This window comes from Podarcis pityusensis (assembly GCF_964106645.2).
Source record: "Podarcis pityusensis genome assembly, chromosome: 14".
NCBI lineage: Eukaryota > Metazoa > Chordata > Lepidosauria > Squamata > Lacertidae > Podarcis > Podarcis pityusensis.
In genome coordinates, this window is record NC_138039.1 from 10,569,422 (window position 1) to 10,597,416 (window position 27,995).

Sequence of the window (27,995 nt, forward strand, 5' to 3'; positions counted from 1 at the left end):
GGCGTTCTCTCGTGCGGGTGGGTTGGGTTGGTTGGTGTCTCCGGCCATCCCGTCCGGCCTGGGCCCTCCTCCCTGGGCTCTCGGGTTCCGGCCTCGCATGTATGCATGTGTGTCTGTAATGTATGTGTGTGCGTGGATGTGCGGGCACTGAATGGGGAGCTCCGCGCTGGCTGCCGCCGCCGCTGCCGCCGCCGCCGCCGTTGCTGCAGCCATGGAGAAAGGAGGCGGTGGTTGCGGGAGGGGGTGATTGAGCGCCCCTTTCTTCCCTCTCCCACCCACCCCCCACAACCCCACCCCACCCTCATGAGACTCTGCCTGGTCTGGCTGGGCTGCTACACCTTGTCTCTGTGGGTGCTGAGGAAGAGGATGTGGTCTGGGCCTGCCAGGTACCTGAGGAGCCCTTTATCCAGGTCTCTCTACATGAATATGATGGGCAGCCACAGCCAGCCAGCCCCGGGCATCAAGGAAAACCACCAGGTATGGACCCACCAGCAGGAGGAGCAGTACTTCTAAGCCCCCACCCCCCCACCCAAAAACCTTTTTGTGAGGGGGGAGGGGCGGCAGGAGGAAGAAGGGGGAGGGGTGTGTTTTGAATGGGCCCCACATCCATCGCCTTTCCCCCAAATAGGGAAGGATTTCAGGGTTTGTGGTGTAGGGTAGCTTCTCTTTTATATTCATCTCTCACTTCTTTTGGAAGCGTGTGATTTGGGGTGAGAGATAATGCTGTTTGGGGGGGAGAGAAGAAGAATAAAAAGCTCCTTGAGGAGAGTTAACCTCTGCCCCACTGAATACACTCCATTCCCCGCACAAGACACACACACAAAAAGAGGATTGGAAGAATCTCTCCATACTTGGCCTAAGAGACAGAGAGAGAGAATATGGACACATCCGGGTGAGAGATCAGGAGAAAGATTTGTGTGTGTTGTGCTTTGTGCATTTAGTCTGTGCACAAAATAAAGGAGGGGAGGAATAAATCTCTTATGGGGCAGCCTTTGGTTGTCGGGGAGATCAGCGAGCTTCTGCTATTTCTGTGGGTAACAAGACTGGCTCCTTTGCCCCCCTTTGAGTGCAGGGCAGGAGTCTTCGGAAGAGCACATGCTACTGGTGAAAGGTGGGGATACAGGGGTGGGGGGAAGCAAAGCTGAAAAGTTGCAAGGAGGAGATGAGGATTTACTTGGACCGTGATGGGACAGGGAACAGGAAACTTAACGTAGTATAATTGTTTTCTTCCTTTCTCTGCCTCAATATGTTCTGAAGTACAATCGGGTGAATTTGTGCTGAATGTGCAAATATAAAACAGCGGGGAGGAAACACAATCTGTGTTCAAAAACAATAGTTCTGGCCATGAGGCAGCTTTGTGGCTTTTGTAAGTACTGTATGAGCTAAGCAGGCATGGGGAGTTGTTAGGGAAAACAAGGCACAACCCAATTTTTGTATGCTTGTACCTGTATAGACAAGACTTCTGCACACACTTAGAGCTGAAAATTCCAGCAGTGCTGATTGCTGTGCTGTTGCAACTTCCGCTCTCTCATCTTTGATATGTGATAACGATTCTCCTTTGTGCCCATTGACATTATGGGATGGATAATTTAGCAGTCAATCCCCAAATGCTGCCCTTTATTTAGAACTCACAATAGGACTCCCAAAGTTTGTTTTCTTCTCCCAACTCCAATACATTTGTCATCACTTTGTGTTCTTTTCCTTACCCTTGTGACCTGACGGACTGCAAACTCGTTTGCAAAACCTGTGTGCACCCAACCCATCAATCCAGTTTATTGAACATGACACCTGCCTATCCATATTTCTGTCATTGCTTCCTTCCATCCTGACCATATATTTATTTATAAATATATTTTTAGCCTGACATTCATCACATGATCCCCAGGGCATTTTACGACCCGATTAAAAATACATCAGTTTGAAACAGTTAAGAGCAGAGAAAAACACAGTGCTAAAATTCCATGAAGAGTTTAGTCACAAATTGCATTAGCCAGCCTCCCATAACACCTGGGTAAATAAACTGGCCTTTGCATGGCACTAAAATGCCACAAGATCAGCACTAGACATGCTTCCAGGGGAGAGATGATCCATGGAGTTCCACCACAGAGAAGGCCTCACTCCATGACAACACCTGTCAATCTTTCTCCTCTCAGCGTTTTTTCATCTGAACAATCACAGATCTAGCCACTGAAGTTATCTCCCCACCTATGCCTGCCTCTCATTCCCATCTCTAATAAGGCCCTCACGTTTCCTTCCTTCCCCAAGGACAAATGTTCTGCTTTGAATTGATGCATGTGGCCTCACCCATCTCTTTCCACTGCTAGCAAAGTGCAGCGCAGTGATACTGAATAATGTTGCAGTTTGACCTCTAAAACAGAAAATGTGAACTTGCATAGTGAGGTTGAAATACTCTGAAATGTATGCAAAGAGAACAGGAATCAGTGAAGCAACAAGATTAAAGGAGCTGTGGAGTGGTCATGTGCAACAAGTTAGGTACATGTTTGTAATGTATTATGCATGGCTGGAAAGCTCCCAGGCATGCTTCTGGAAACTTAACACTACCTTCCGAAATCTGCAATATTTTTTCCAGTAATGTGGTTGTAGGTAGCTTTGGGCTCTCTGTTGGCATAAATTGATGACTTCAGGGAAGGAATGCTAGTTTGATATGCTGGCATTCAACCTGGAACACTGCATACAGACCACTGGGCTTAATATCTTAAAAGCCAACTGGAAAGAATGGATTTGTGTATTAAAATACCCAAACCATTTTAGATTCTTCCTTTTAGCTCTTTTGGTAGAGTAGGGTAGCAAGATTGAGAGTTGTACAGAGCTCATTTCAAAGCACAAGATTTGAATTGTTTGAGATATAAATATAAATTATGTGTTAATAGTGCCAGTAGGCATTTATATGCATAAGTATTTTCAGGCCTTGAACAGGGAACGGCAAATGCTGGAATGTTGAAGTTTGAGCTGCGAGAGCTTTGTAGATACCACTGTCACACCGATTAGATATTATTCTGAACACAGTTGATTTTAGGTGAATTTTGCAGTCAAAAGCCAAATAGTTGATTGGGCCAAGAGTGTCTTAAGAACTGTCTGCTTCTGTACAAACCTGTCTGACCCTTGGGGAGGTCCTTCTTTGTGTACTCCCAACTTGAGGCAAGGCAAGTGGTGAGTGAGGATGGGACACTATCTGTTATTGGCACCCCAAATGTAGAATACCGTCCCCAGCTAAGGCCAGTCTCATGATGCCAGTTCCTGTGAGCTGTAGTTTACTGCTTACAGAGTACAATTTTCAGCACCCCTAACTAACTACACTTCTCTAGATTCTTTGGAGGAAGTCATGTATGGTGTGAATATGACCTGAAAGACATTGACACTCAGGATCACAGCCGGAGGTCCTCATCACCTGATTCTTCTCTTTGCGAAACATGTGCTTTTCAACTAAGCTGCCACCCCTCCCCAATCCAAAGACAGTGTTAAAAATTGAGATAAGAAAGCTAGGAGCTAAATGGCCCCTTAAACCTAGGTTATGGGTGTAACAATGAAATGTCTAGGTGAGCCTTTTTATAACAGGAATACAAAACTGAAAATGAATGAACTGAATCTAACATATTATGTTCATTTTTCATATGGTCTAGTCCTTTCGCTGCCCACCCCCTAATATTCTTAAGAGGGACTCTTCACCAGTCTCCAGAGAGTGGCTGGAAGTGGAGAGGCAGAAAAAGGTCCTCCTTTCCTTCCACTCTGCAGTTTTAATCTGAAATCTTAGGCGCAGTACTGCACCCAGAACTCACACTAGTGAAATTCCCTATCGCAAAATGCGCCGAGAACAATGGGAGTTTCAAATACTGTCCAAAGATCGTTCTCCTTTACTTAAGCCTGGCTTGGCAGTGCCGACTAGGGCTGGGCGATGTTAGATTTTGAACATCACGATCTATCCCCAGCCAGATATCATGGTTTGGCGATGTTGAAACAAGCTGCATTTGGCCCCAGCCAGCTAGACACAGGGTGAAACGGCTGCTGCTCTCACCGCTGGATCTGGGGCCCTTTCACCCCAGCGCTTCGCAGGCTAGGGCCAATACAGCTGAGCGAGCCCTGACACCTCAGCAACATCGGGCTTCGCTCCGTTGTGGCGTAGAAGTCTTCCCCACCCCATCAGATGGGATGGGGGGAGACTTCTTCCAGCCCCCAATCTGAGCGATCTGACACCACAGCAGCATTGGGCTTTTCGCAGCTGGGGCGTAGAAGAAGCTTCCCACCCACCCCAGCTGAGCGATCTGATGCTGCTGAGGCCTTGGGGTTGCTGAGACGGGGGTGCAGTTTCACAGAGCCCCCACCCTGCTGCTGGCTTGGGCAAGCTAGCGCAGACTAGGGGCTCTGTTAAATGCTTGGCTGAAGGGAGCAGCAACCAGGTGCCCATCAGTTGAGCAGTTTAAAGATGCGGAAGGGAGGAACAAGCACCTTGCCGATACAGCTTGTTCCTCCCTCTGCGCCATATGAGGGCAAACCGCAACATTGGTTTCACTCAACGGTATATTGCTGGTGAAACCTCCATGCTTCGGAACCCCTCTGCTAGCAGCATCTCCTGGATGAAGCTGTGCTGCTAGCAGAGGGACTCGGGAGCGGAGCAGTTTCACCAGCGATATACTGCTGAGTGAAACCAGCATCACGGTCTGCTCCTCATACTGGTCCTTGGCGATAGGTCGATATATCTCCCAGGCCTAGTGCCGACATGTGAATAATGATTCTTGTCCCTTTTCCTCCCCCTGCAGTGGTACGTGTGCAATACAGAGCAGCTGTGTGAATCTCTTCAGCCTATCTTTGTCCAGAGTTACCTTGACCAAGGAACACAGATCTTCTTAAATAACAGTATTGAGAAATCGGGCTGGCTGTTCATTCAACTCTATCACTCCTTCGTGTCCTCTGTTTTTAGCCTGTTTATGTCCAGGACGTCTATCAATGGGTAAGTGCCAAGTGGAAAATGGCGAGGGGGAGGGTGTGTAGGTCTCAAGCTCAAACAGAAACGTCCTTGCTTCTCTTGTGCAGCTTGACTTTTGTACCAGGGAAGTCCACTTCCAGATCCCAGTTAAATGAATTCCCTAAGTGTTTTCCTAAGTGGTGTCTTATGAGATGACTCGGGGGGCAGCTATGCCACGTGATTGCCCTGGTTTTTGGAGGGGAGCAGGAATTGTCGCTTTGACAGTGCAGCGACAACTTTTCCACGAAGAATGAGCATGCATCTTCTGATGTGTCCATCTCATTCAGTATCCTGCTTCCTGTATCTTGTTTCCAGATGCCTCTTGGGAAGCCCACAAGGAGGACATGAGTCCCTCAGAGACTGATATTCTGAGAGTATACCGTCGCCATGGCTAATTACCATTGACGGCTGGTCCTAACAGCCATCATACCTTGTAGCATTCGGGATAGCTTAGTTAATATTGCCTCCTGGTATCTTGCTCGCCACCGAGGCTGTTTTTCAGCCGGAACTCTCAGGAACACAATTCCGGCACCTCCCAGTTGGGCACCATTGCCATTCTAAGAGAGCGAGGGAGGTGTTCGTGGTGGGATCCTGCACCTCTTTTCTGGAAAAATAGCACGATTATGACATTTGCAGCAGGAGCGGCTGGCGAAGAGGGACATTGTCATATACCTGGCCTCCTAGCACTAGCGCTACTGCAGCTTACCTAGAGGGGGAGAAGCAAAGAGGCAGGAAGGTGGGCTCTGTGTGGATGTACGAGTGTGAGTGTTGGATTGCCTCTGCCAGTGCATCTCCTCACCCCCATCTTCCTCTCCACGCTAGTGCCGGGGGAGCCACTTCTCATTTCTAGAATTCCCCCATAGGTAGCATCTCTGCATGAAACATTTAAGTGCCTGCTTAAGACATTTTTGTTCAGGCAAGCCTTCCTGGAGATGTAGAACGCTGAAATGTACTTTAATCTCTTTTTGCTTGCTGTTTGATTTTGATTGTTTTAAACAGCACTTTTAATAATTGATCGTTTTAATCCTGTTTTTGTTTTGTTCTTTGTTTTTGTTTTTTGTAAACAGCTTAGAGGTGTTGTTCCAGTTGTGAGTGGTATATCAAAGTTGTGAAATAAATAAAATAAAAAATCCCATTCGAGCTGGAGCATTTCAACTGGAGCAGTTCTCTCTGCTTCCAAACTCAAGAGGAGCGTGCTGTAAAGCTTTTGCTCTCAACTTCTATGTCTCCGTGCGTACAGATGGAAGCAGGGAGAGTGGTGTTCGATCAATAATCAAATGGTTCTCCATTCTCTTTAGCCTAGGAAGACTGAAGATAGCCAAGTACAGAATGGAGTTGCTTGTCTTGGAAGGGTCTGTTCAAACTGGTTTTTCACAGGAAACTTGGAGCAGATACTCAGCATGGAGAGAGCTGCCCTTTAGTGTCCTTTGAAAAAACACAACGCTAGTTCATTTCTACACATTAAGGCCACCTCCTCTGCTTTGCCTGAGCTTTGCCTGAGCTGACAAATTGAACTAATATGCAACTGGAGCCCTCAACCAAATTTTTCACTGTAGCAAATTTCCTTAGAAATGAGCCCATAACTAAGCATTCAAGCTGGGTGAAGACCTAAAAGCTGCTTTATTGGGGGGAGGGTCTCCAAATTCAATCAGAACAGTGATACTGAGGAAGAGACCTACCACTACCCAATCAGTATTCTTGAAATTACACGTACACACTAATAATACCTTTATTGTTAATGTGCAACCTGTGTAAAATGAAATTAACCGAGCCTCCCCCCCCCCACTCAATCCCATTGCACTCTGTGTTCTTGTCGCACAACACCCGAAAGTCAGTTGCACTATATTATTTTCTGTTCAGCAGCCTAACAGCCCACGGATAGAAACTGTTTTTTAGCCTGTTGGTATGGCGCTGTGGGTTAAACCACAGAGCCTAGGACTTGCCGATCAGAAGGTCGGCGGTTCGAATCCCCATGACGGGGTGAGCTCCCGTTGCTCGGTCCCTGCTCCTGCCAACCTAACAGTTCAAAAGCACGTCAAAGTGCAAGTAGATAAATAGGGACCACTCTGGTGGGAAGGTAAATGGCGTTTCCGTGTGCTGCTCTGGTTCGCCAGAAGCGGCTTAGTCATGCTGGCCACATGACCCGGAAGCTGTACACCGGCTCCCTCGGCCAATAAAGCAAGATGAGCACCGCAACCCCAGAGTCGGCCACGACTGGACCTAATGGTCAGGGGTCCCTTTACCTTTACCTTTTACAACTGATTATACTTCTACATCTCCTGCCTGAGGGTAGAAGATTAAAGAGGTGCTGGCCGGGGTCCATGAGAATTTTTCTCGCTCTCCTAAGGCAACGATGTCATCTAGCGGGCTCAGGGGACAGCCCATGATATCATGTGCTGTGTTCACCACCCTCTGTAAAGACTTTCTATCTGTGGCTGTCAAGTCAATGTACCATACTGTGATACAATATGAGAGGACACTTTCTTTTGTGGTCATCAAGAAGGAGGTCATCAATTGTTGTTCAACATTGTTCTTTTGCAAGACCCTGAGGAAATGGAGTCTCTGTTGGGCCTTCCTAACCACCTGAGTTATATTTGGGTAGATGTGCGTTACACCTGCCAGGGTGGTGTGCCTTGCCCATCGCCACCTTCAGTAACATGCTGGCAGACAGCTGCTTGCTATGCATCCTGCATCCCAGTCATAGATGCAACCCTGGCAGTCCTTCCCATGCATTTGCACCCAGCTGCTCAGTTTCCTTTAGTGCCAGGCCCTCCAAAGGACTCTAGGTTTTATGTTTTCCTTTGATTCATGCTTGACTCTACATCCTCTTTAGCTGAGTGAAGGAAATACCACGACTTTTTTTTTTAAAAAATACACCCTTTTACACGTTATCCTGCTATACAGTTTGATCTGAGCTGCTGCTGTTTCAGTGAGAGAGGAATTATGTCATGAGCCAATCATATTTCTCAGCTAGACGTTTCCTGTGGGGTGCACAGTCGACTGCAGTGCCTCGCTGTATCCCCTTGTATCCTCGCTGTTTTTGCTCCAGTCCAAAAGGTTTCTGTTGCTTTGAATGCCTTCTTGCGGTGTCTTTAGGAATAATGCCCTTGAGCCAATTTATGTGAGGGATGCTCAGATGTACTGCCAGGGGGTTGGTCTTTGAAAAGTGAATGCCACTTGCTTTCATGTTTTTCTTCCAACGCCCGTTATAAAAATGACAGTTCCCTCCGGACCATTCCATTCCACGCACATTGGTACGTTTTTACTTTTCCCACTTTTTATCTGCTCTCATTGTCTTCACCAGCCATTCTCTCTCCTTCCCGTGTCCTCTCTCTTGATAATGATTCTGCTCTTTGCAGCTGGGACTCGCTGGCACAGATCACCTTTTTACCCTTCAGCTTGGGCTCCTTCCTGTGGTTGACCTGACTAATGCATTGCTTCCCTCTTGTGTCTCTTGCTAACCAATTATTTTCTTTCCCCCCCTAGATTCTTCCACTCCTTATTCTTTCATTCACTTGCACCTCTGGCACAACTACTGTAATCTTACAATATAGACTTCAAAGTGGGACAAGCAGAGATGCCATTGATACAATCCACAGAGACCCCAATTGTCCCTGCTGCAGATTCCTTAATGAATGGCTCATTTGCCATTCCACGTTCTTTTCTATCACACATGGAAGCTTCGGATACCTACTGTGGTCTTTGCTGCTAGTTTATACCGTTTTAAAATATTAATCTCCTTTCCCACTGCTCTAACGATGTCATCTTCAGCATCTCTTTCAGTCTGTTTCTTCTTCTATTCTTTTACATCTTCCTTGTCACTCTTGTCTTTTTAAAGCTAACCTTTTTTGAGTCCTCTTCTCCTCTAATGCCTTTGAATCTAAAGTCAGCATGTAAGGCAGGCAAGTCCAAAGTCCGCCGGTTGGTTTAATCTGGTGCCTGTGGCAGTTTATTTCCTGGGGTAAAATAGTAAAAAAAGCTCGACAACTTTGGTTGGCCCTTTGGTCAGCCCTCACACATGTTCACTTCATCAAATCTGCCCCTCTTTGAAAAAAGTTTGGACACCCCAATAAGGCTTCATGGCATTGCAAGTTGGATGTCGAGTAGGTGGAATGTTGTCTCTCTTATTGGGCCAGGCAGCTTGTTGTGAAATACTGCAGTTCTTCATTAGGCGACTTTAAATGCTGGTTAAGGGCCAACCCAGGTCAAGCCCTATCTGCACTATTCATTTAAAGCAGTATCGTACCACTTTAAACAGTCATGGCCTCCCCTAAAGAAACCTAGGAACTGTAGATGTTAACGGTGCTAACAATGGTTAGGAAAACCCATAGGGACTGAATGTTAAACCACTCTGGAAACGGTTAAAAGGTTTCCCATCGCTATGTCCACACTGGTTTGAAATTAAAGAAATGTTGTCTCCACTTCCTAAATTTGCCCACTTTGTTCATAACCAAATAAAACCTTGTCGTCTTTTAACATTTCAGGTTACTGGGAAGAGGTTCCATGTTTGTGTTTTCACCCGAACAATTTCAGAGACTGCTTAAAATAAATCCAGACTGGAAATCCCGCCGGCTTCTCGATTTAGGAGCAGGAGATGGAGAAGTCACAAAAGTTATGAGTCCTCACTTTGAAGAAACCTATGCTACCGAGTTGTCTGAAACTATGATTTGGCAGCTTCAGAAGAAGAAATACAGGTATATTGCTTGCTAAATGGGCTACGTCAGTGATACTAGGTTAGCTATCTTCTCTCCCACCCCTGCCATGGTCTATCAAAGCATATAGGCTGTTACAAGATTTCTATCTGATAACTATAATTATTTCTGCAAATTAGGGAAGATACAATCTGTTTGCTTTTTTAAAAAAATCTCATTAGGATTTACAGTCATACATTGGAAGTCAAACGGAATCCGTTCTGGAAGTCCATTTGACTTCCAAAATATTCAGAAACCAAAACACGGCTTCTGGTTGGCTGCAGGAAGCTCTTGCAGCCAAGCGGAAGCTGCACCAGACGTTCGACTTCCAAAAATTGTTAGAAAACTAGAACACTCACTTCCGGTTTTTGATCGGGAGTCGAAACATACGAGTTCCAAGGCGTTTGGCAACCAAGGAACAACTGTATATCCTTTCTGCAAAATATCCAAGGTGGTTTTTCAGACATGGGGCAGTGGGGTAATGTGTGCATTTCCCTTGTGCTTGCTGAAAGGAGGAAAGCTGAGCAATAGCCGTGTTGTAGTTGTAGTTGTAGTAAAAAAGGTAAGGTAGGTAAAGGACCCAGTTAATCCAGTCAAAGGCGACTATGAGGTGCGGCACTCATCTCACTTTTCAGGCCGAGGGAGCCAGCGTTTGTCCACAGACAGCTTTCCGGGTCCTGTGGTCAGCATGACTAAACCACTTCTGGAGCAGTGGAACACTGTGACAGAAACCAGAGCGCCTGGAAACGCCATTTACCTTCCCGCCGCAGTGGTACCTTTTTATCTGCTTGCACTGGTATGCTTTTGAACTGCTAGGTTGGCAGAAGCTGGGGCAGAGCAATGGGAGCTCACCCCATCGCGGGGATTCAAACTGCCGACCTTCCAATCAGCAAGCTCAGAGGCTCGGTGGTTTAGACCACAGCACCACGCCGCTTCCTTTGTAGTTGTAGTAGTCCAGCTGGAACCTTGGTGCCATGAGGCCAGTAGCAATCAAGACTCTTGAGTCACAGGCTGCAGAATCTCCAGCTAAGGAGCCAAACAAGGAACCAGGCCAGCTTTAGGGCTCTAAGTCTGTTGGTGGAGACCAGGAGTCCACTAGGCCAGAGGTCCAGAGCCAGGACCCTCACAGGTATCAGAGCCTGAGAAAACAAAGGCTTCCCACAGTACCTCACCAGTCCATTGGTACAGAGAGCTAACAAGGCAAGAGGCTATGGAGAAGTGCCAGACGGTTGGTCCTCTAAGAATCCTAAGGTTATCCACAAGGGGTGGAGCCTTCAGACATAGTCTAGTGGCAGAGGCTTAAAGATGTTCTGTCTGCTCTCAACCTTCATCAGAGCAAGTTGCTCACCTGGAGCTATCTGTGGTTCTGCAGCTCCTGACCTGCCTTGATGCTTTGAGATCCAGCTTCAAACCACAACAAGACACAGGGGCTGTTGACTTACAGATCTCTAGTGTCCAATTTAGCCTGAATTACATTTGTGGGTCTCTTAACTTGGAACTCTTGAAATGTTTTGTTCCTCCTTCCTTTCTCTTGCCTGCCCCTCTGCCCCCTCCCAGAATTAAATACGGTGCCTGCAGTTGGACAGAAGCTATAGCTTGTGTTTTGCAGGATGACTGTACCATGATTATTTCTTTTCTTTTTTAAAATAGCCCATTCTTATTTTTCTGAATGAATATAACGAAAACCCAAGCAAGCATTTGGAGGCCCATTTCTTAAACCTTTACCATATATTTGTATATAGTAGTGCTCCTGCTGTGACCCACTTTGGATCAGGCCATGACCCACCAGGGCAGGCATGGCCAAACTTGGCCCTCCAGATGTTTTGGGACTACAACTCCCATCATCCCTAGCTAACAGGGCCAGTGGTCAGGGATGATGGGAATTGTAGTCCCAAAACATCTGGAGGGCTGAGTTTGGCCATGCCTGCATTAGGGGGTTCCGACCCACCAGTTGAAGACCAGTGGTTTAGAGCACATTAGAAGTATGGCCATCAGAATGCATCAAGCAGGTTTCCTTTCAGATACTTTGGACCAGGGGTCAGCAGACTTTTTCAGCAGGGAGCCGGCCCACTATCCCTCAGACCTTGTAGGGGGCTGGACTATATTTCTGGGGGGGGGGGAATGAACGAATTCCTATGCCCCACAAATAACCCAAATTATCTGAAGGACTCCAGATTGGGTAATGCTGATTAACATGTGCAAAGACCTGTTTGGCTTAGGTGAGTTTCTGGCAAAAAGATGCTTATGACTCTGGGAAGTTGTAAGCCATACTCCCTTTTCTTTACAAATGAGAGAAATTCATCTCGTTTTGATTGTCCCCTGACGAAGGCTTCTATCATGTGTCAGCTTCTCCAGCCCCATTATTTGCCAAGTTCTGCTGTATTAGCTGTGGCTGGTATAACCTCTTAAAGCTTTCTAGTGTCTGGCGATTTCAAGACAAGCTGCAGCTAACAGAGCTAATACAAGCCCTTCGTATAAAATTGTCATTTTAGAGTTATTGCAAACAGATTATAATGCGAACACTGGCTCTGATGCAATTATTGACTGTATTACATCTGCGATCGGGACAGACACTCTAGGCTGCAACTGTTCTGCAAACTGACAAGTTCCTCTGCGGAGAATATAAAGGTCCTGTCTGTTTATTCCCTCTTCAGCATGTACCCAGCAAATTGCTGTTCGTGTGATGAAATCTTATTGGAGTAAGACGTATAATGTTGATTTGCAGATCTCCCACTGCAAAATAGATGCTAACGCTATAAAGCCCACACTCCTTTTGCAGGATCATCTGCATAGTGGCCTAGACTTAATGAGCAGAGGTTAACCCATTATTTGCTTACTTTGCCTCACATCGTTATAGGCAGAAAGAGAACAATCTCTCCTTGTCTGGTTGTAACCCTCAACACTTTCCCCCTCTACCTATACAGAGTGCTCGGCATCAACGAATGGCAGAGCACAGGGTTCCAGTACGATGTCATCAGCTGCTTGAATCTGCTCGATCGCTGTGATCAGCCATTGACTGTATTAAAAGATATTAGAAGTGTACTGGAGCCTACGAGAGGCAGAGTCATCCTGGCATTGGTTCTGCCCTTTCATCCATATGTGGAGAATGGTAAGTGTTTAACAGCTGATTGATGGGGGTTGGGAGGGAAGGAAAGGGGGACTTCCTCACTCCTGCAATTGCATGAGAATCTGTTCTGCAGGGGTTTCCCAAGAGCTGTTTGCAATTGCAGACAGCCTGCCTAGAATCCATGGGCGCTTTACGTCTTGCTTGGAGTGGCATGGCTGGCCTCGCTTCCACTGTTGCGCCCATGCTGCTCTGAAATGTTTAACATGTACACCAACAAGTGCAGCCAAACCACATTCCCAGAGCTGTATGGAAGCAACAATGGCTCCACGTATGTAAAGTGCCTCTTAGGAGGACTTATTTAGAGACTTCAGCCAGTCATAGCCTGTAGTCAGAATAGAAGGCTGGACCAAGTTAATTTTTTAAGGAGCAATACCTGGTTGAGGTTATGTCTCCACACCGAAAGGACTCTGGTTGTAGTTGCAAAGGAACTACTCCACCCATGCTCCAAGTTGACTTTTATAATAGTTCATTTTTTCCCATATTCTCTCTTTCTGTTTTGTGTGTGTGTGTGTGTGGTTCTGAGTTTTTGTTTGTTTTGTTCTGAGTGGTTTTTTTAAAGGTTTATTTAGTCTTAACTAAGTACAAAAACTCACATATCCAGCATTTTGGTCAATAATGCCCACTGTACAAAGCAAATTTAAAATAACCAAAGGAAGGAAACTAAGCTTACAGCCTATTTGTCATGCACAAAAGCTACAAAGACAAATCTTAATTTGCAGGGAGTCTGTTCTTCCGTGGAACTAGATACCCATACGTCAGCATCATACAGATGACAAATTGCAAGAAAGTACTTTGTATACATTCAAATTTTGGCAGTCATGTTTTGCTGGGGGTGGGGGGAGTTAACATGCAAGAAAAAGAGAAATGAGATGAGAAAAGACTTGTTCTGGCTTTGAAATCCAGTCTTTCTTCTTTACAAGTTCAGTTTCTGCATTACCTTCTATTCCCACCCTTTGTTCATCCACTCATGAAAAGTGGGAAGGATGTGTTGTCTCTCTTTCTGTCTTTCTTAAAAGAAATATGTAAGCTTATAAATCATCATTTGTGGCAATAATATATCTTGTGAGGAAGAGGTAGTTCCAAACTGGTTTGCAAGAAAAGCACAAACCAAAGGTTCCTGGTTCAGACAAAATGCCAAACTATAGTTTGCAACAAACCAGGATCTGTGGTTGGGAGCTGATGGTGCATGGCAGGGGAAAGGACACAGTCCAGAGACCCCTTTCTGCACGCTATCGTTTGGGATTCCATTTGAACCACCGCAACAGATCTCTTAGCTTTTGTACTGTTTTGAACTACATACCGTATTTTTCGCTCTATAGGACGCACTCCCCCCCCCCCCCAGAAATTAAGGGGAAATGTGTGTGTGTCCTATAGAGCGAATACAGGCTGCGCGGCTAAGCCCAAAACCAGAACAGGGAGACGGAGCGCTGCGGAGCGCTCCATCTCGCTCTTCTAGCTTGGGGTTAGCTGCGCAAAGCCTCTGCAGGGCAGCGGGGTGAAGGCACCCCGCTGCCCTGCGGAGGCTAGAAAGACTGTCCCTGAAGCCAGAAGAGCGAGATGGAGCGTTCCGTCTCGCTCTTCTAGCTTGGGGATGGCTGCGCAAAGCCTCTGCAGGGCAGCGGGGTGCCTTCACCCCGCTGCCCTGCAGAGGCTAGAAAGGCTGTCCCCGAAGCCTGAAGCCTTTGGAGCGCAGCGGGAACTCGCGCTGCACTCCAAAGGCTTCAGGGATCTTTGAGGCTGGCGGTGGGGGAAAGCAGCACTCCCCCCCTGCCAGCCCCAAAGAGCAGGTCGAAAGGAACCTGAAGCCTCCGGAGCCCAGAGGGAACTCCCGCTGCACTCCGGAGGCTTTGGGTGAATGCACCTTGAACGCACCTTGTTTTAGAGGGGGAGAACAAGGAAAAAAATTTTTTCCCTGTTCTCCCTCTCCTATGGTCCGGTGCGTCCTATAGAGCGAAAAATGCGGTATGTGCTAAAGTAGAAACATTTGACTTCCCATTAATTTTGATAAAATGCCATGTTGACAAAGAACTTTTTTTCCCCGTCTTGCTTGAGCACTACTGAGGAGTGCACACAATTGTTGTTGTTGTTGTTAGTATTTATATCCCATCTTTCTCGCAAATTAGGATTCTGGGTGGCTTACAACATTTAAAACGGCATTATAAAATACAAAGCGATAAAAACAAACTAGTTAAAAACAATAATTAAAATACAGCAGAACACATTCAAAACCAAAAATTAAAACCCACTTTGCCCTGACCACAGCCCAGTGTCTGCACCTCCGTTTTCAAAGGCCTAGGAAGGCCTTAGCCTGCCAGTGGAAGGATAACAAATAGGGGTTTTTTGTTTAGTCGTTTAGTCGTGTCCAACTCTTCGTGACCCCATGGACCAGAGCACGCCAGGCACTCCTGTCTTCCAAATAGGGAGCCAGTCTTAACATCTCTTGGGAGGAAATTACACAATGTGGGAGCAGCCACAGCAAAGGCGCTCTCTTGTGTCGCCACCAACTGTGTCACTGATGTCGATGGGACTGAGAGAAGGTGCTCACCTGAGGATGTTAGCACCCAGGTAGGTTCGTGTAGGGAATTACGATATTTCCTGTAACCAGGGCTCAAGCATATAGGGCTTTATAGGATACAGCCAGCACTTTGAATTGTACCCAGAAACGAACCGGTAGCCCGTGAAGTTGTTTTAATGACAGAGTAACATAATAAGAATAATGCTCTCTGCTACCGGTACCAGTCAGCAGTTTGGCCCAGAATTCTGAACCAGCTAAAGCTTCCAAATACACTGGTACCTCAGGTTAAGAACTTAATTCGTTCTGGAGGTCTGTTCTTAACCTGAAACTGTTCTTAACCTGAGGTACCACTTTAGCTAATGGGGCCTCCCGCCACCGTGTGATTTCTGTTCTCATCCTGAAGCAAAGTTCTTAACCTGAGGTACTATTTCTGGGTTAGCGGAGTCTGTAACCTGAAGCGTATGTAACCTGAAGTGTCTGTAACCCGAGGTACCACTGTACTTCTCAAAGGCAGCCACACATAGATCACGTTACAGTAGTCCAACTGGGGCGCATCTAAGTCACGCATCTCAGTGGCCAGATCCGATAAGGAATGGGTGCAGTTGGTGCCTGAGTTGTAATTGTGTAAATGCCCTTCTGGTCACTGCAGCACCCATGTTCGGGGCAGAATCCCAGGAGTACAGTTGTATGCCTGGATATGCTTCTTAACCTCAGGTGTGTTGCCAGTTTTGAGGGGACCTTGGTCAAGGTGCCCTTGCAGGGGGAAGACAACACCGCCCTGGTTGCTCTTCTCCTTTCCTGCCTTGCCCTGGCTGTTTCCCTACTTCCTTCCCACAAAGCCCTTCCCTGGTTGCTCTCCCACTTCCTGCTTTCTCCTCTACTGCTCCCTGCTCTGTAGGTTTAAGAGGCAGCAGCAGGAAGTGGTCTCTTAAAGGGAGAAGAAGAAAAAAGCAGAACTGGGGAAATTAAGATGTTTGGTGCAGCTTGAACCTCAGCAGGTCTTTTCCTGCATAGCAAACCCACCCAGCAACTGTCATCAGCCCCAGTATGTGCCCTGGACTGGTTGTTCACACCATTCTCCACCATGGACCAGTGCTGCTGTTCCTGGTCCATTTAGGGGGAGCCCCCATAATGTAGCTTGCAAGACCTAGGCCCCAGAATCTGTGCTTAAGCTGGCCTGAGTTGTGAAATGGTCGTCGTCCTTGCATTTTCCATATCTTACTTTGCAGTTCTACAGTTCTGTTTCTCTCTCTGGGCTTGTAACTACTCAGGATTTCCAGGGTCTTGCTGTTTCTCTCCCACACCTTTATGTCCAGGATCCTGTTTGGTAACTGCACAATAAAACTTAACGCAACTTCCTGGCAAGGCAACCAAGCACATACTGGCATTTGTTTCCTCATGGTTCAAAGACCAGTGTTTGCTTTGAGATCAGGATGCTAGATATGTGGGCCGCTGAAGTACAAGATGGGCTCGCCTTTTGAAGAGGCACAGGCAGCTCTAAACTAAGCAAAGAAGGGCGAGGGTGGGCGAGAGAATGTGGGGAAGATGGAAATCAATGAAGGGAAAAGGAAGGAACACCACTAAAAACTCAAGGACATTTCTGATTAAATAGGCTGTATTCCCTGTTAGCCCCCCGCTCAAAGTAAAGCCACTGAAATTAATTCCAGTTCTAGGCAGCTCCTGGCAAATGTGTAAATTTAACATTTTGGGTTAACTGTATTTCAAAAAGTAAAAACCAAGACACCCTGAAAATTGTTGAGCTTTTCTTTTCTTTTCTTTTTTTTACAAAAACACCAAGAAAAAGTGATTTTTCAATTGACTGCCTTTCAAAAATTCTCCCCGGACGTCAGTTCCGCCTTTGAGATCCCGGTGATGTCCGGGAAAATCCAGGTGTATGGCAGCCCTAGCTTAGTATGACACAATAGGAGCTTTTTGCTATATGAAGCTCACTTTTTCCCCTTCGGATGTTTAATGTGTGAATCATGTTTCCAGTTCTACCGAACCCATGAAAGTGCATCTGCTATGATAATTCATCCATTTTGTGGCTTTTATCCAAATGCCCCTGCAAGAAAAGAAAAGAAGCATGTTCAGTAGTTTGCTAGTGTGCAATAAAACCCAAAAATACTTGATCCCAAAGAGTCATGTTCACTGCAGTGATGCACCGCAATTCTCTGTCTCTTGTTGTTTTTTAAAAATACCACATATATATAGCTATCCATATACCAGCAGAAGAAAACGGCTGAATCATAAGCTTCCCAAACAACTGCTAATTCTCCGAGAGCTTACTCAGTGAAGGGAACTCTATACCATACTGGCATCCATTGGCAAGCTCAAAAAGATTAGCTTTCTATGAAATATTATTCTGTCCGGAATCTTTATGTGTAAGACTGGGTTGTTTGTTTTTTAAGCCTACTTTCTGTAGCTTGTTTTTCATTGCGAGATTCCCATTTATACAAGATACATTTTTGTGTGAGTTGCAGGAAGAATTATGCCATTCTCAGAACCGCTATGCCACCTTCTCCAGGTTGAAATGGATAAGGAAGGACGGGTGCCAAGTCACAGCACAGACAAGACAATAATAGTTCTTTTTGCGTTCATTGCTAAACTTAGAATACTGGAGCAACATTGGCATAGCAGCACAGCCTATAACCCGGCCTCTGTGCTGCCGCCCAATTGGTTCCTTTCCCCTTCTGTCACCGATGCCCTCCGATTGCTCGTATGAACACAGTTCCCGCCCCCTTTCAATGCTCCTGGCTACTTACATGCCTCCGCCTCCTGTTGTGCTTCTTTTTGCCAAACTCCTTTGCGATCGCTCGACAAACGGCTACTTTGCTTCCCCCACCCTGGAAATTTAAAAGAGGCTTTGAACACTTGTCTTCGCCAAGCAGTGTGGGGCACATTGGTGTGTTGTTGTTTTTAAAACAGAAACTGAGAAGATGACCCCTTTGGACACTGCCGATGTGACAGGAAACATGACTGTTGCTAACAGTTGTGGGGTGGGGTATTTATCAGCTATAGGACCGTAGCCTTATACAGAGCCAGATCAGACCATCCCAACCATCCCTCTCTTCCTTTGCTGTTATATTGTGGAAGGGAGCACAAGGTGGTCAGTGTGCCCTGGCAAATAGCAGCAAGGCGATTATTATTATTATTATTATTCATATATTGCTCAGTGCCCAAATAGACTTCCAAGCAACAGGTATGAAAACCAGTTACACAAACTTTAAAATGCAAACATTCATAATTAACTACAGAGCCGTGTACGTTAATGGCACGAAATAACTAAATAATAAAATTGAAATATGCAATGAAAAGTACCATTTGGAATACCAACGTCTGTAATTATATCATGCAATGAAAACGATCCCATTTAAACATGGCAGCAATTAAAAGAGGAAATGTGGGTCGAGGTGCCTCTGAAAGAGAAGGGTTGGCAGCTTTAACCAAGCAGAGGCCCAGGCCTCTTCCTTGCATTGCTTCGTTCCCTGCTGGTCCCTCTCTCGCTTTTGTTTCGGTCTAGCCAGGCGCCCATCTCCACAAATGCAGCACACCTGAGTGTCAGGTGCAGCCCTGTGCCCATCACCTGCCTGTTCCCCATGGAGCTCTGCCACTAGGCGGTTACAAAGGCAGACACAACAAGGAAGGGGCGTTGCTGTTCCTATTGCTAGCCATGCAAACTGGCTCCCTCTCGAGCCGCCCACTCAGCATGTGCTCCCTTTCTCTTCCCCGTAACACCACAAGAGGAAAGAGGAGGAGGAGGAGGAAGCAACCCCAGCAGAATTCTGTGTTTCCATCTCAGCATAAATTGGTGCATTGTGATGCACTTACTTTTCTGGTCCTCCTTTCTAAAGCAGAAATGGCTTAGGGGAAAACTTTCGCATCCTGGATGTTGTCGGACTCCAACTCCCAGCTTCCCTGAATACTGACCACGCCAGCTAGGACCGATAGGAGTTGGAGTCCAGCAGCATTCAAATCGACCGAAGTTTCCCCACCTCTGTTCCAGATTGGCAGCAGTCGTAGTCTGGCTCCATTTCCCCAGCTGGAGAAATTCAGTCAGGAGATGAGGCTGCGCACATCTGTTTTCAGACGTCATATGTAGCAGCAGCGGTTTGGATTAACTCGCCATAGATAACCAAACTGTTGTGTAGCCTACAAACTTTGTGATCTTCCAGCTGCTAAGTGTGTATAAGATTGCAGGGTTTTTTTAGGCTTGCCACATGCCAGCCCACTGCAGATTTGAAATGCAACAGGCTGGACATGCAGCCAAGTGTTGCCATGTGGAAGGCTCCTATTCAGGGTTCCAGCCAGCCATGTCTTCTTTCAGGATAATCCCTCTTCCCCCAGTTTTCTAAGGGGGTTTCTCTCTCAAGAGTGGCTACTGAGCATGCTTAGGCCTCACTGAGTAGCTTAGAAGGGTGCCTCTCTTAAGAACTGGGGTTTTAACTAAAAAAATTTGTCCCTCTGTAAATCTCAGGGTTTCCCCAAGCTTGCTGCTACCTCCCTCCTTTGCGTGGGTACTTCCTTTTCCTGCTCATATAAAGATTCACCTTTGGAGAATGCATTAGCTACCTTGTGTACAGGATTGCAAACACTTACGCAAACATTGACATGCCTCTCTGTTTTCTTGAGTTTAGGCTGTGGAAACAAAGGTGAACAATGCATTTTAGCAAAGGAGATTGGTACCTCTTTTTTTTTTTTTTAAGCAAACATTACAGAGATTGGGGATGATGTGATAATGGGTATTTTTGCTGTTGCGTTCAAGGAGCCATAGTGATGGGAGCCACCTGTCACATAGAGAAGTAAAATGTTTGGGAGGTTAAATTGAAGAGCAGGTCATGTGGGGTGAAAAATGGAGATAGCACAGGGTATCTGTGCACAGAGTAGAGTGTGGGATTTAAACTGTGGCATCCCAGGTTCAAGTCACTGCATGAGCAGGAAGCTCTCTGAGTAATATGGGCAAACTGCATGCTCTGTTAACCTAACCCACCTCTCGAAGTGATGATTGCGAAGATACAGGTCACATCCACACCACGCAATTAAAAACACATAGCTTCCTGCAAAGAATCCTGGGAACTGTAGTTTACCCCTCACAGAGTTACAAATGCACCCTTAACAAACTGCATATGGTGTGGATGTAACTGCAGTGTACTCGGGGGTGGGTGGGGAATATAACCCACCCTGAGTTCTTTAGTGGATACAAGGGTATTGCATAAAATTTATTGATTGATCGGATTATTAAGAATATTTATATTCTGCCTTTTCAAAAGTGGCAAACAAACACTGAATACATCAGTGTGCCAACACATTTTAAAACTGCCCCCCCCCAATCATATACAATGGTACCTCGGGTTACAGACTCTTCAGGTTACAGACTCCGCTAACCCAGAAATAGTACCTCGGGTTAAGAACTTTGCTTCAGGATGAGAACAGAAATCGTGGCGGCACGGCAGCAGCGGGAGGCCCCATTAGTTAAAGTGGTGCTTCAAGTTAAGAACAGTTTCAGGTTAAGAACGGCCCTCCGGAACAAATTAAGTACATAACCAGAGGTACCACTGTACAAATGAAATAAGCGTAGTACCATAAAAAATTCCAGCACTAAATGATATATGCAAGCAGCAGAAAACATCCACTTAAAAGTGGCCAACTGCTAGACCAAAAGCCAGGCCCAAAAAGAGGATTTTGTCATCTAGACAGAATGCCATCAAAGAGGGGGCTATGCAGACCTTCCAAGAGAGAAAATTCCAATGCTTGGGTACAGCCACTAAAAAGGCCCTCCTCTTGTGTCCCTACTAAACACACCTCAAACTGGGCAGGAGAAAGAGAAGAGGTTCACCTGATACAAGTTCGTATTGGAGCAGGTATCCCTTGAGGTACCTTGGTCCACAGCTGTTTAAAGCTTTGAAGGCTGAGGCGAGCACTTTGAATTGGGGTTGGAAGTGAATCAGTAAGTCAACGAGTTGTTGTAACAAGAGAGTCACACACTCCCTATAACCTGCTCCATTCAGCACAACCACCGCAAATTCAGGCCAGCTGCAGTTTCCATAACTTTGTAAAGGCAGCCTTACGTAAGGACTATTGCAATAGTCCAAATCAGAAGATTCACCAATTGTATGATTCAGCATAAGGCAGCTTCCTATGTATATTCCCAGTTTTGGGGTGTTTTGTTTTTTAAGAAGTGGATGTGGCTGACATCATATCTAGCTAGGCACCAACCGAATTTGCAGAAGTGGCGAGGGTGTCATAATCACATGCCCTCTTTTCTTTTTCTTTTATAAAAAAATATTTTCACAGCATGCAAATAGACTTGCAACCCAAGGCTGGTCTTGGGTTTCCTTCATTGAAAGCATTGTAAAGCTGCTAGGATCTGGTATGGGAGAGAGATTGAGAGAGAGCAGATACAGAGAGAGACGAACATACCTTAGTGAATAACTTAAAAACTGCCAACAAGGCAACAAGGTAGAGGAACAGCACAACTGAGATGGCCAGCATGCTGTACTCAACTCCTCGGCTGTATGTTCCACTCTCTTTTTTAAAATAAGAACAACAAAAAGAATATCGTTAGTTTAGTTTCAGTTGCATTATTGGCATAGTATGAATGATGGTTTTCTTGCGCTTTTTAATGATTTTATTAATCAAAAGGAACACGTAACAATCAGCTGAGACCTTAAAACAGTGATAACGCCGCATAAAGTAAGGAAACCACCGGCTCTTCTATGTAAGGAAGGGGATGGGAAGGAGAGAAAAAGTAGGTGTGGAGGAAGAAAAGGGAGAATCTAGACCTGGGTGGCAAGAGGTCGCCATGTAATCCAGTTGAAGACCCAAAGGCACAAAACAGGTTGTGCAAGTTGTTTGTATATAGAGACCTATGTAGATGTCACAAAGAGTTCCATATAAAGTTATATTTTTCAGGTACAGTGTTCAAATGGGAACGATTATTCACATATGTCCTAAAAGTCCACGAAAGAGCTGCAGAATCCCCAGGTTCTGCGGTTCTAGTTTCTTGTTCTGATTCCACCTTGAGGAGTCTAGACCATCAGAGCATAAGAAGATCCTGCTGGGCCAGTTCAGATGTAACGGTTCCAGCTTTATATGCCGCTGTTTATAAAACCGGTCAGTTCTCCAAGCTCCTTCCCTTACTCCTTCCCTGAAACACCAGCTTCAGCATTTCAGTCAGGTTCAAAGCAAATCACCATTTCCCATTACACTCAAACCTTGCTGCTTAGGGCTGGTTTCCTAACCAGGATCTTAAACTAAGATCAAACTGTGGTTTTAGAAACCTGGTTATCAAACAGACATTAAAACACAGTTTTTTGTTTCTAAGATAGCAATACACTCTTCAAATTGGGCTGAAGCACCAAAACAAGGGAGGAACACGCAGGACAAAAGCCCGTTCCCAGCTTCGTAAACCATAGTTTGTCACTTAAACAATGGTTTAAGAACAAACTTAGTCTTTAAGGTGCTACTGGACAATTTTATTTTTTTACATGGTTTATCATGTGTGATAAGGTTGTCACGTGTGTGGGAATCAACCAACTGAGTTAGAGAGAGTTAGGCTTGCTTTGTATCTCTCTGGTTCTGATTAGTTTGAATATATGAAAATCCTTATTCAGAGCCAAAGCATTAGTCCAGCAAACCTTGGGAGTGTCTATCCTGCCTTAGCACTTTTGCTTTACAGTTTGTTAAAATAATATTTGTAGGGAGCAGTCTTTGACCTGCAAGTGAGATATAAACAGTAGTTTTTTTCCTGGGGGGACGCAGGGGTACACATACCCCTAAACATTTTGTGAATCTAAGTCTGGTCTCATTGAGGGGCAGTATTTCAATATGAGTAGGAAAATGAGAGTACCCCTAAACATTTTTTTAAGAGGGAAAAAAAACCCACTGGATATAAATCTCCTTAAAATAATAGAGAACCCTTCCCCCTCAAAAAAATAAAGTAGCAACCAACCTCTTATCACTAACACTGTTCCGCTTCCAGTTTGCTTGGAGGTGGAGGAATTTGAACTTGAAATTGCTACCCCACAAAAATAAATTGCGCTGTCTTCTTCATTGATTTCGTTGATCCCAAGCTGAGCCTGGTTCTTAGATGTTAAGTGAGACACTTTGAACTTTGTGCTGTTTATGCAATTGGGAGTGCACAAGGCTTCGTGGGTATGCGCAAGATATCGAAACCACAGAATGGTCGGAGTGGATGTGGGGCATCCCTGAGCAGAAAAAGTACACGGTATAGCAATATATTTTGATGCAGGGTAGCCTTCCATGAGTGGAGGTTGAGATACTGTCACTTTGCAAAAGTTGGCACCTATTGAGGAGGATTAAACATACCCTGGTGAGAAAGTCAATCGAAAAAGGGTGAGGAGTCGGTTCTCTGCATATTACAGTTTAGGAGCTTGCTGTTACCTGTTAATTGCAGTTTCCACAAGCCATTTGAAGGCTCCAGTCATCACCTCCACTAGTGTGACTTACAACCCAATCCTGTGCATTATTCTGCAGAGATAGAGGAGGATTAGCTTCCCCCTGCCCCCGCTGTTTTTTTTGGCCATTTGCCTCACCCCACCCCTGCCCGAGCTTTTCTCAAATAAATCTGCTTCTGATGCTTTCTGCAAGAGCTGTTATTTTTAAAGCTTAATGACAACAGAAAGGATTAAGAGAGAGAGAGAGAATTCCTTACCTGCATAATATGTCACCCAGGTAAATTGCAGCACCAGAATCAGAACCCATTGCTTGAACGTTGCCATTTTGCCTGCAAAGTTTCCTCTGAAAGGGTTTCAGCTCAAGAAAGTGGAACTGAGGGGAACCCGAAGTGGAAACGGAATGGGAAGCCCTTGTCAGTTACAGTTCTTCATATTGCACAACTGAGGAAGTTCCTAGCTCTGTATTTACATGATGTAAAATAAAGCATAGGGTGTCTCTCTGTGCAACTATTTTCGGCTTATTTGCTGGGTGCTGTTTAGTAGCCACCCCTCAGGAACCTTTAAAAATGGAGACGAAAGAATTCTTTAACTAAAGTAAAAAGTAAAGAACCCCTGGATGGTTAAGTCCAGCCAAAGGTGGCTATGGGGTTGAGGCGCTCATCTTGCTTTCAGGCCGAGAGAGTCGGCATTTGTCCGCAGACAGCTTTCCGGGTCATGTGGCCAGCGTGACTAAACCGCTTCTGGCACAATGGAACAAACACCGTGATGGAAACCAGAGTGCGCAGAAATGCTGTTTACTTTCCCACCGCAGTGGTACCTATTTATTTACTTGCACTGGCGTGCTTTCGAACTGCTAGGTTGGCAAGAACAGAGCAACGGGAGCTCACTCCTTCACGGGGATTCGAACCACTGACCTTCTGATCGGCAAGCCCAAGAGGCTCAGTGCTTTAGACCATAGCGCCACCTGCGTCCCAAATTATCCTTTCCTGAAAACAGTAGATTCCTGTTGTTACATCTGGTTCAAGCAAATGGAAAATGGGAAAGACACTCACAGAGTTGACAGATTATAATCATCATGCTTTCTATCCCATCTTTCCTTCAAGGGGTGGGCACAGTTCCAACTACACCTTGGTTTCTCTTGGCCTTCACAGGAAGCCCATCCAGGGCCCCAGTGGTGCAAGGCAGTACAATACTATGGAGAGGGCTGTGTGAGCAACAGAGTTTAGGGTCGCATCCACACCAGGCATCGAAAGTGCATGGCTCCCCCCCCCCGCCCCCCGTTTTTCCTCTCCGTCTCTCATAGCACTAGAATCTGAGAACATCCAGCAAAGCTGAATGTTGAAAGAAAGTGCATGGTTAAGATGGAATTTGCAGTGGTGGTCGCCAAGCTGCATGGCTTTTAAAAAACGGATTAGACAATCCTACTCTTATCAGTACCAATGCCGATTTTAATTTTGAGCTGGGAAAGAGGAGTACATGGTTCACACCCGCTCCTCAGTTAATCTCTGCGACGATCCTATGAGGTAGGTAAAGAGGCTGTGACTGTCCCAAGGTCATCCAGTAAGCTCCATGACGGAGTGGGGATTTGAACCCTGATCTCCTAGGTTCTAGTCTGACACTCTAAACCACTACACCACACTGGCTTCCTAGAGTTCTTCTGCTATGGGGCAGCTATATAAATTAAGCAGGTAAATATATGTGGAAAGCAATATGTCTGAAATACTTAAGGCCCCCAACCCTATAGTTATAATTGTGGGTAGCCATCTGAGTTTATTTTGATTTTAATCTGATTTTAATCTGTATTTCAGTCAATTGCTGAATTTATATTTTAATGTATTATATGTTAGCCGCCCTGAGCCCAGTTGTGGCCGGAGAGGGCAGGATATAAATAAAATTATTTTTTTATTACTACTACTACTACTACTACTACTACCACTTAAAGCTTGAATTTGTTTTATTCTGGATTGTTTTATTTGATGTCTTAATGTGTTATAAACTGCTTTGAGATATTTTCTTTAAAATATAAAGCGGTATAGAAATGAGATTAATCATCATCATCACTATATTAAAAAAAAGGCACCTAGACATCCCATTGTGGCAACCATAACCTAGGTTTAAGGAGTCATTTGGCAATTAGCTTATCTTTCTGAGTTTCTAACACTTGAGTTTCTTCGGGCTGCAAAAGTTTTACCGCCTCTGTCTTAAGTCTTCACATGGTGGCTCATATGGTCTCCGCACTTCCTTATTGGGAAGATTGGGAATGAGGTGGCTCTCACCTAAACTGCTTTGCCACTTCCCTCACAGAAACCACACTGTGTGGTGATGAAAGAACACTTTGAACATTGGCAATACCGAAGCAAATTAGACTGAGGCAGGCAATAGTTTTCAAGAGTCTTGAAAGTGGTTTGCGAGAGGTATTGCTTCCCACGGTTTATGTACTCATTTTGTCCCACAATTTGAAAATAAACGTTTTGGAGTTTTGAATTTACATATATATTTAAATGCAGAAGCACACACATAAAAGGAAATAAATTCAAGCATTGGGGAATAACTCGCCTACCTATTGTTACAAGAAAGTAGAATAATTTGGAAGAAATCAAATGGTTAAAATTATCTGGTACTTATTACAATAACCACTAAAATAAAGGAGAAGTATATCTTTTTCTTTTTCTTTTTTTATTGCTTTTCATTATAGACAAAATGCAGTGCTCATGACATCAAACAAAACCACACCAAACACCCAACCCCCCAACCCCCCCCCCGTTACAGTCATTAAAGAAAAATGGAGAATAGTAATAAGAAGATTTCAGGGAGACACACTGTTTAATTAATCAGTTTTGCAGTATTGGGATAAAGAAAAACACAGACAAGTGCATAAATGGTAAAAAGGGGGGGACCTCATCATGAGTTCCAAACTGAGTCAGATTGCAGTGGGGATTTAATATCATTATCTTTAAGGAATTTGTAAACTGGAAAGGCAAACCAGGTTTTAATAAATTTATCTGTTTTAGAAATTCCATCAAGTACTCTTAGTTTGTGCACAAGTTTTTCCATATACCCATCAATGTTTCAGCGAGGGGAATTTGCATTTCTTGACCTAATAGGGAAAGGAGGTTTCTTTCTCTTGCTCCCAGTTTTTAGAAGATGGATTAAGATTATTCTCTTTCACCTTTGGATGCTGTCTGGCTATTTGGGAAGAGCTTGCTCTTGGCTTTATGGCTCTTGGCTGCTCATAGGATTTGTCCATTATTGTTCTTGATTTGTTGTTGTAATTTCTGCCTTTCCTAATGGATTCGCAGCCTGCCTTGTTCAAATCATTAGGCCAAAAAGCAGGATAAGTGAAACAGATTTAAATAAAGATAAATAACTAACGCGAACCCCATGTGCTTTTTCAGTAGGTGGCAAGTGGGATAAACCTTCCGAAGTTTTGGAAATCAAAGGACAGACGTGGGAGGAACAGGTGAACAGCTTGCCAGAGGTTTTCAGGAAAGCTGGCTTTGCCATAGAGGCGTTCACCAGACTGCCATACTTATGTGAAGGTGACATGTATAATGACTACTACGTCTTAGATGATGCTGTCTTCGTCCTCAAACCAGTGTAAATGTGTCTTCTGAGTCAAACCCAAGAAGCAGTCTGTGAATGAAGCATTTTGATTTTGGGGTTTTTTCTCAGTTTTTATTAATTGCAGGATGGGAGGAAAAACTATTGTGGTTATCCATTCTAAATCGACATCATGTATGAAGTCTAAAGGTCAAAATACTAATTTCTTTGTAGTATGTTTTGGAAGGGGGGGGGAAGGAACTCTTTCTTTTTTTAAAAAAAGACAGAACTCTTCTGTTGATGATTTCTTAACCCCCACGATGCACCTGCAATCCAACAATAAATCGAAGATATTTTTATACCTAACTATGGATAAGGATCATGATCCAGCCATAGCCAGGAAGCTACATAAACTGATCCAGTGCAGCTGGTTTTTCAAGGACATGCGAGAATACTGGCAATAAAGCTGTCCGTCCAGTATTAAAACTGGATTGATTATCAAGTGTTGGGATGGATTTTCTTCCATGTTGATGAAGTTATTTTATCTGTTGGTCTTCAGCACATGTTTTTAATCATGCTAATAAAACTTTTTTTGAGATGACTCATGTATCCAGTCTTCATTTATGCAAACGGAGTCTTGTTTAGCTGTAGATAACTTGGGTGTGTGCATGTAAACATAGGAAGTTGCCTTGTGGTCCATATCATTCAGCACTGTAAACCCTTAACT

General features: G+C 45.0%; 2 protein-coding genes across 4 annotated transcripts; one reads left to right on the forward strand and one right to left on the reverse strand.

Annotated features, from left to right (window-relative positions):
- METTL9 (methyltransferase 9, His-X-His N1(pi)-histidine) lies at positions 1 to 27,869 on the forward strand. Its single transcript, XM_080981183.1, has 5 exons — positions 1 to 477; positions 4,776 to 4,966; positions 9,466 to 9,675; positions 12,597 to 12,781; positions 27,124 to 27,869. The coding sequence occupies exons 1-5, from the start codon at positions 106 to 108 to the stop codon at positions 27,327 to 27,329; spliced, it is 1,164 nt and encodes a 387-aa protein (XP_080837309.1). The 5' UTR covers positions 1 to 105; the 3' UTR covers positions 27,330 to 27,869.
- IGSF6 (immunoglobulin superfamily member 6) lies at positions 17,065 to 27,117 on the reverse strand. Of its 3 annotated transcripts, none has more exons than XM_080981287.1 (6): positions 23,986 to 27,117; positions 23,263 to 23,616; positions 21,732 to 21,838; positions 19,911 to 19,949; positions 18,077 to 18,157; positions 17,065 to 17,376 (listed from the first exon to the last, which is right to left on the reverse strand). In XM_080981287.1, exons 1-6 carry the CDS (start codon positions 24,050 to 24,052, stop codon positions 17,335 to 17,337), a joined length of 690 nt encoding a protein of 229 aa, XP_080837413.1. In that variant the 5' UTR covers positions 24,053 to 27,117; the 3' UTR covers positions 17,065 to 17,334. The 3 variants fall into 3 exon arrangements, with proteins under 3 accessions (XP_080837413.1, XP_080837412.1, XP_080837414.1); XM_080981286.1 differs by having other exon boundaries at positions 19,884 to 19,949; XM_080981288.1 differs by lacking the exon at positions 23,263 to 23,616 and having other exon boundaries at positions 19,884 to 19,949.
- Positions 27,870 to 27,995: the final 126 nt, after the last annotated feature.

What these genes read in the sequence shown, in the direction of transcription:
- METTL9 (XM_080981183.1), top strand. Translation starts at nt 106, where the DNA reads ATGTGTGTCTGTAATGTATGTGTGTGCGTGGATGTGCGGGCACTGAAT. An exon ending in GCATCAAGGAAAACCACCAG is followed by an intron (nt 478 to 4,775) that starts GTATGGACCCAC and finishes CTCCCCCTGCAG; the next exon opens with TGGTACGTGTGCAATACAGA. An exon ending in TCCAGGACGTCTATCAATGG is followed by an intron (nt 4,967 to 9,465) that starts GTAAGTGCCAAG and finishes TTAACATTTCAG; the next exon opens with GTTACTGGGAAGAGGTTCCA.
- IGSF6 (XM_080981286.1), bottom strand. Translation starts at nt 24,052, where the DNA reads ATGGCAACGTTCAAGCAATGGGTTCTGATTCTGGTGCTGCAATTTACC. An exon ending in CTGGGTGACATATTATGCAG is followed by an intron (nt 23,617 to 23,985) that starts GTAAGGAATTCT and finishes CCTCCTCAATAG; the next exon opens with GTGCCAACTTTTGCAAAGTG. An exon ending in AACAGTGTTAGTGATAAGAG is followed by an intron (nt 21,839 to 23,262) that starts GTTGGTTGCTAC and finishes ATTTTAAAAAAG; the next exon opens with AGAGTGGAACATACAGCCGA.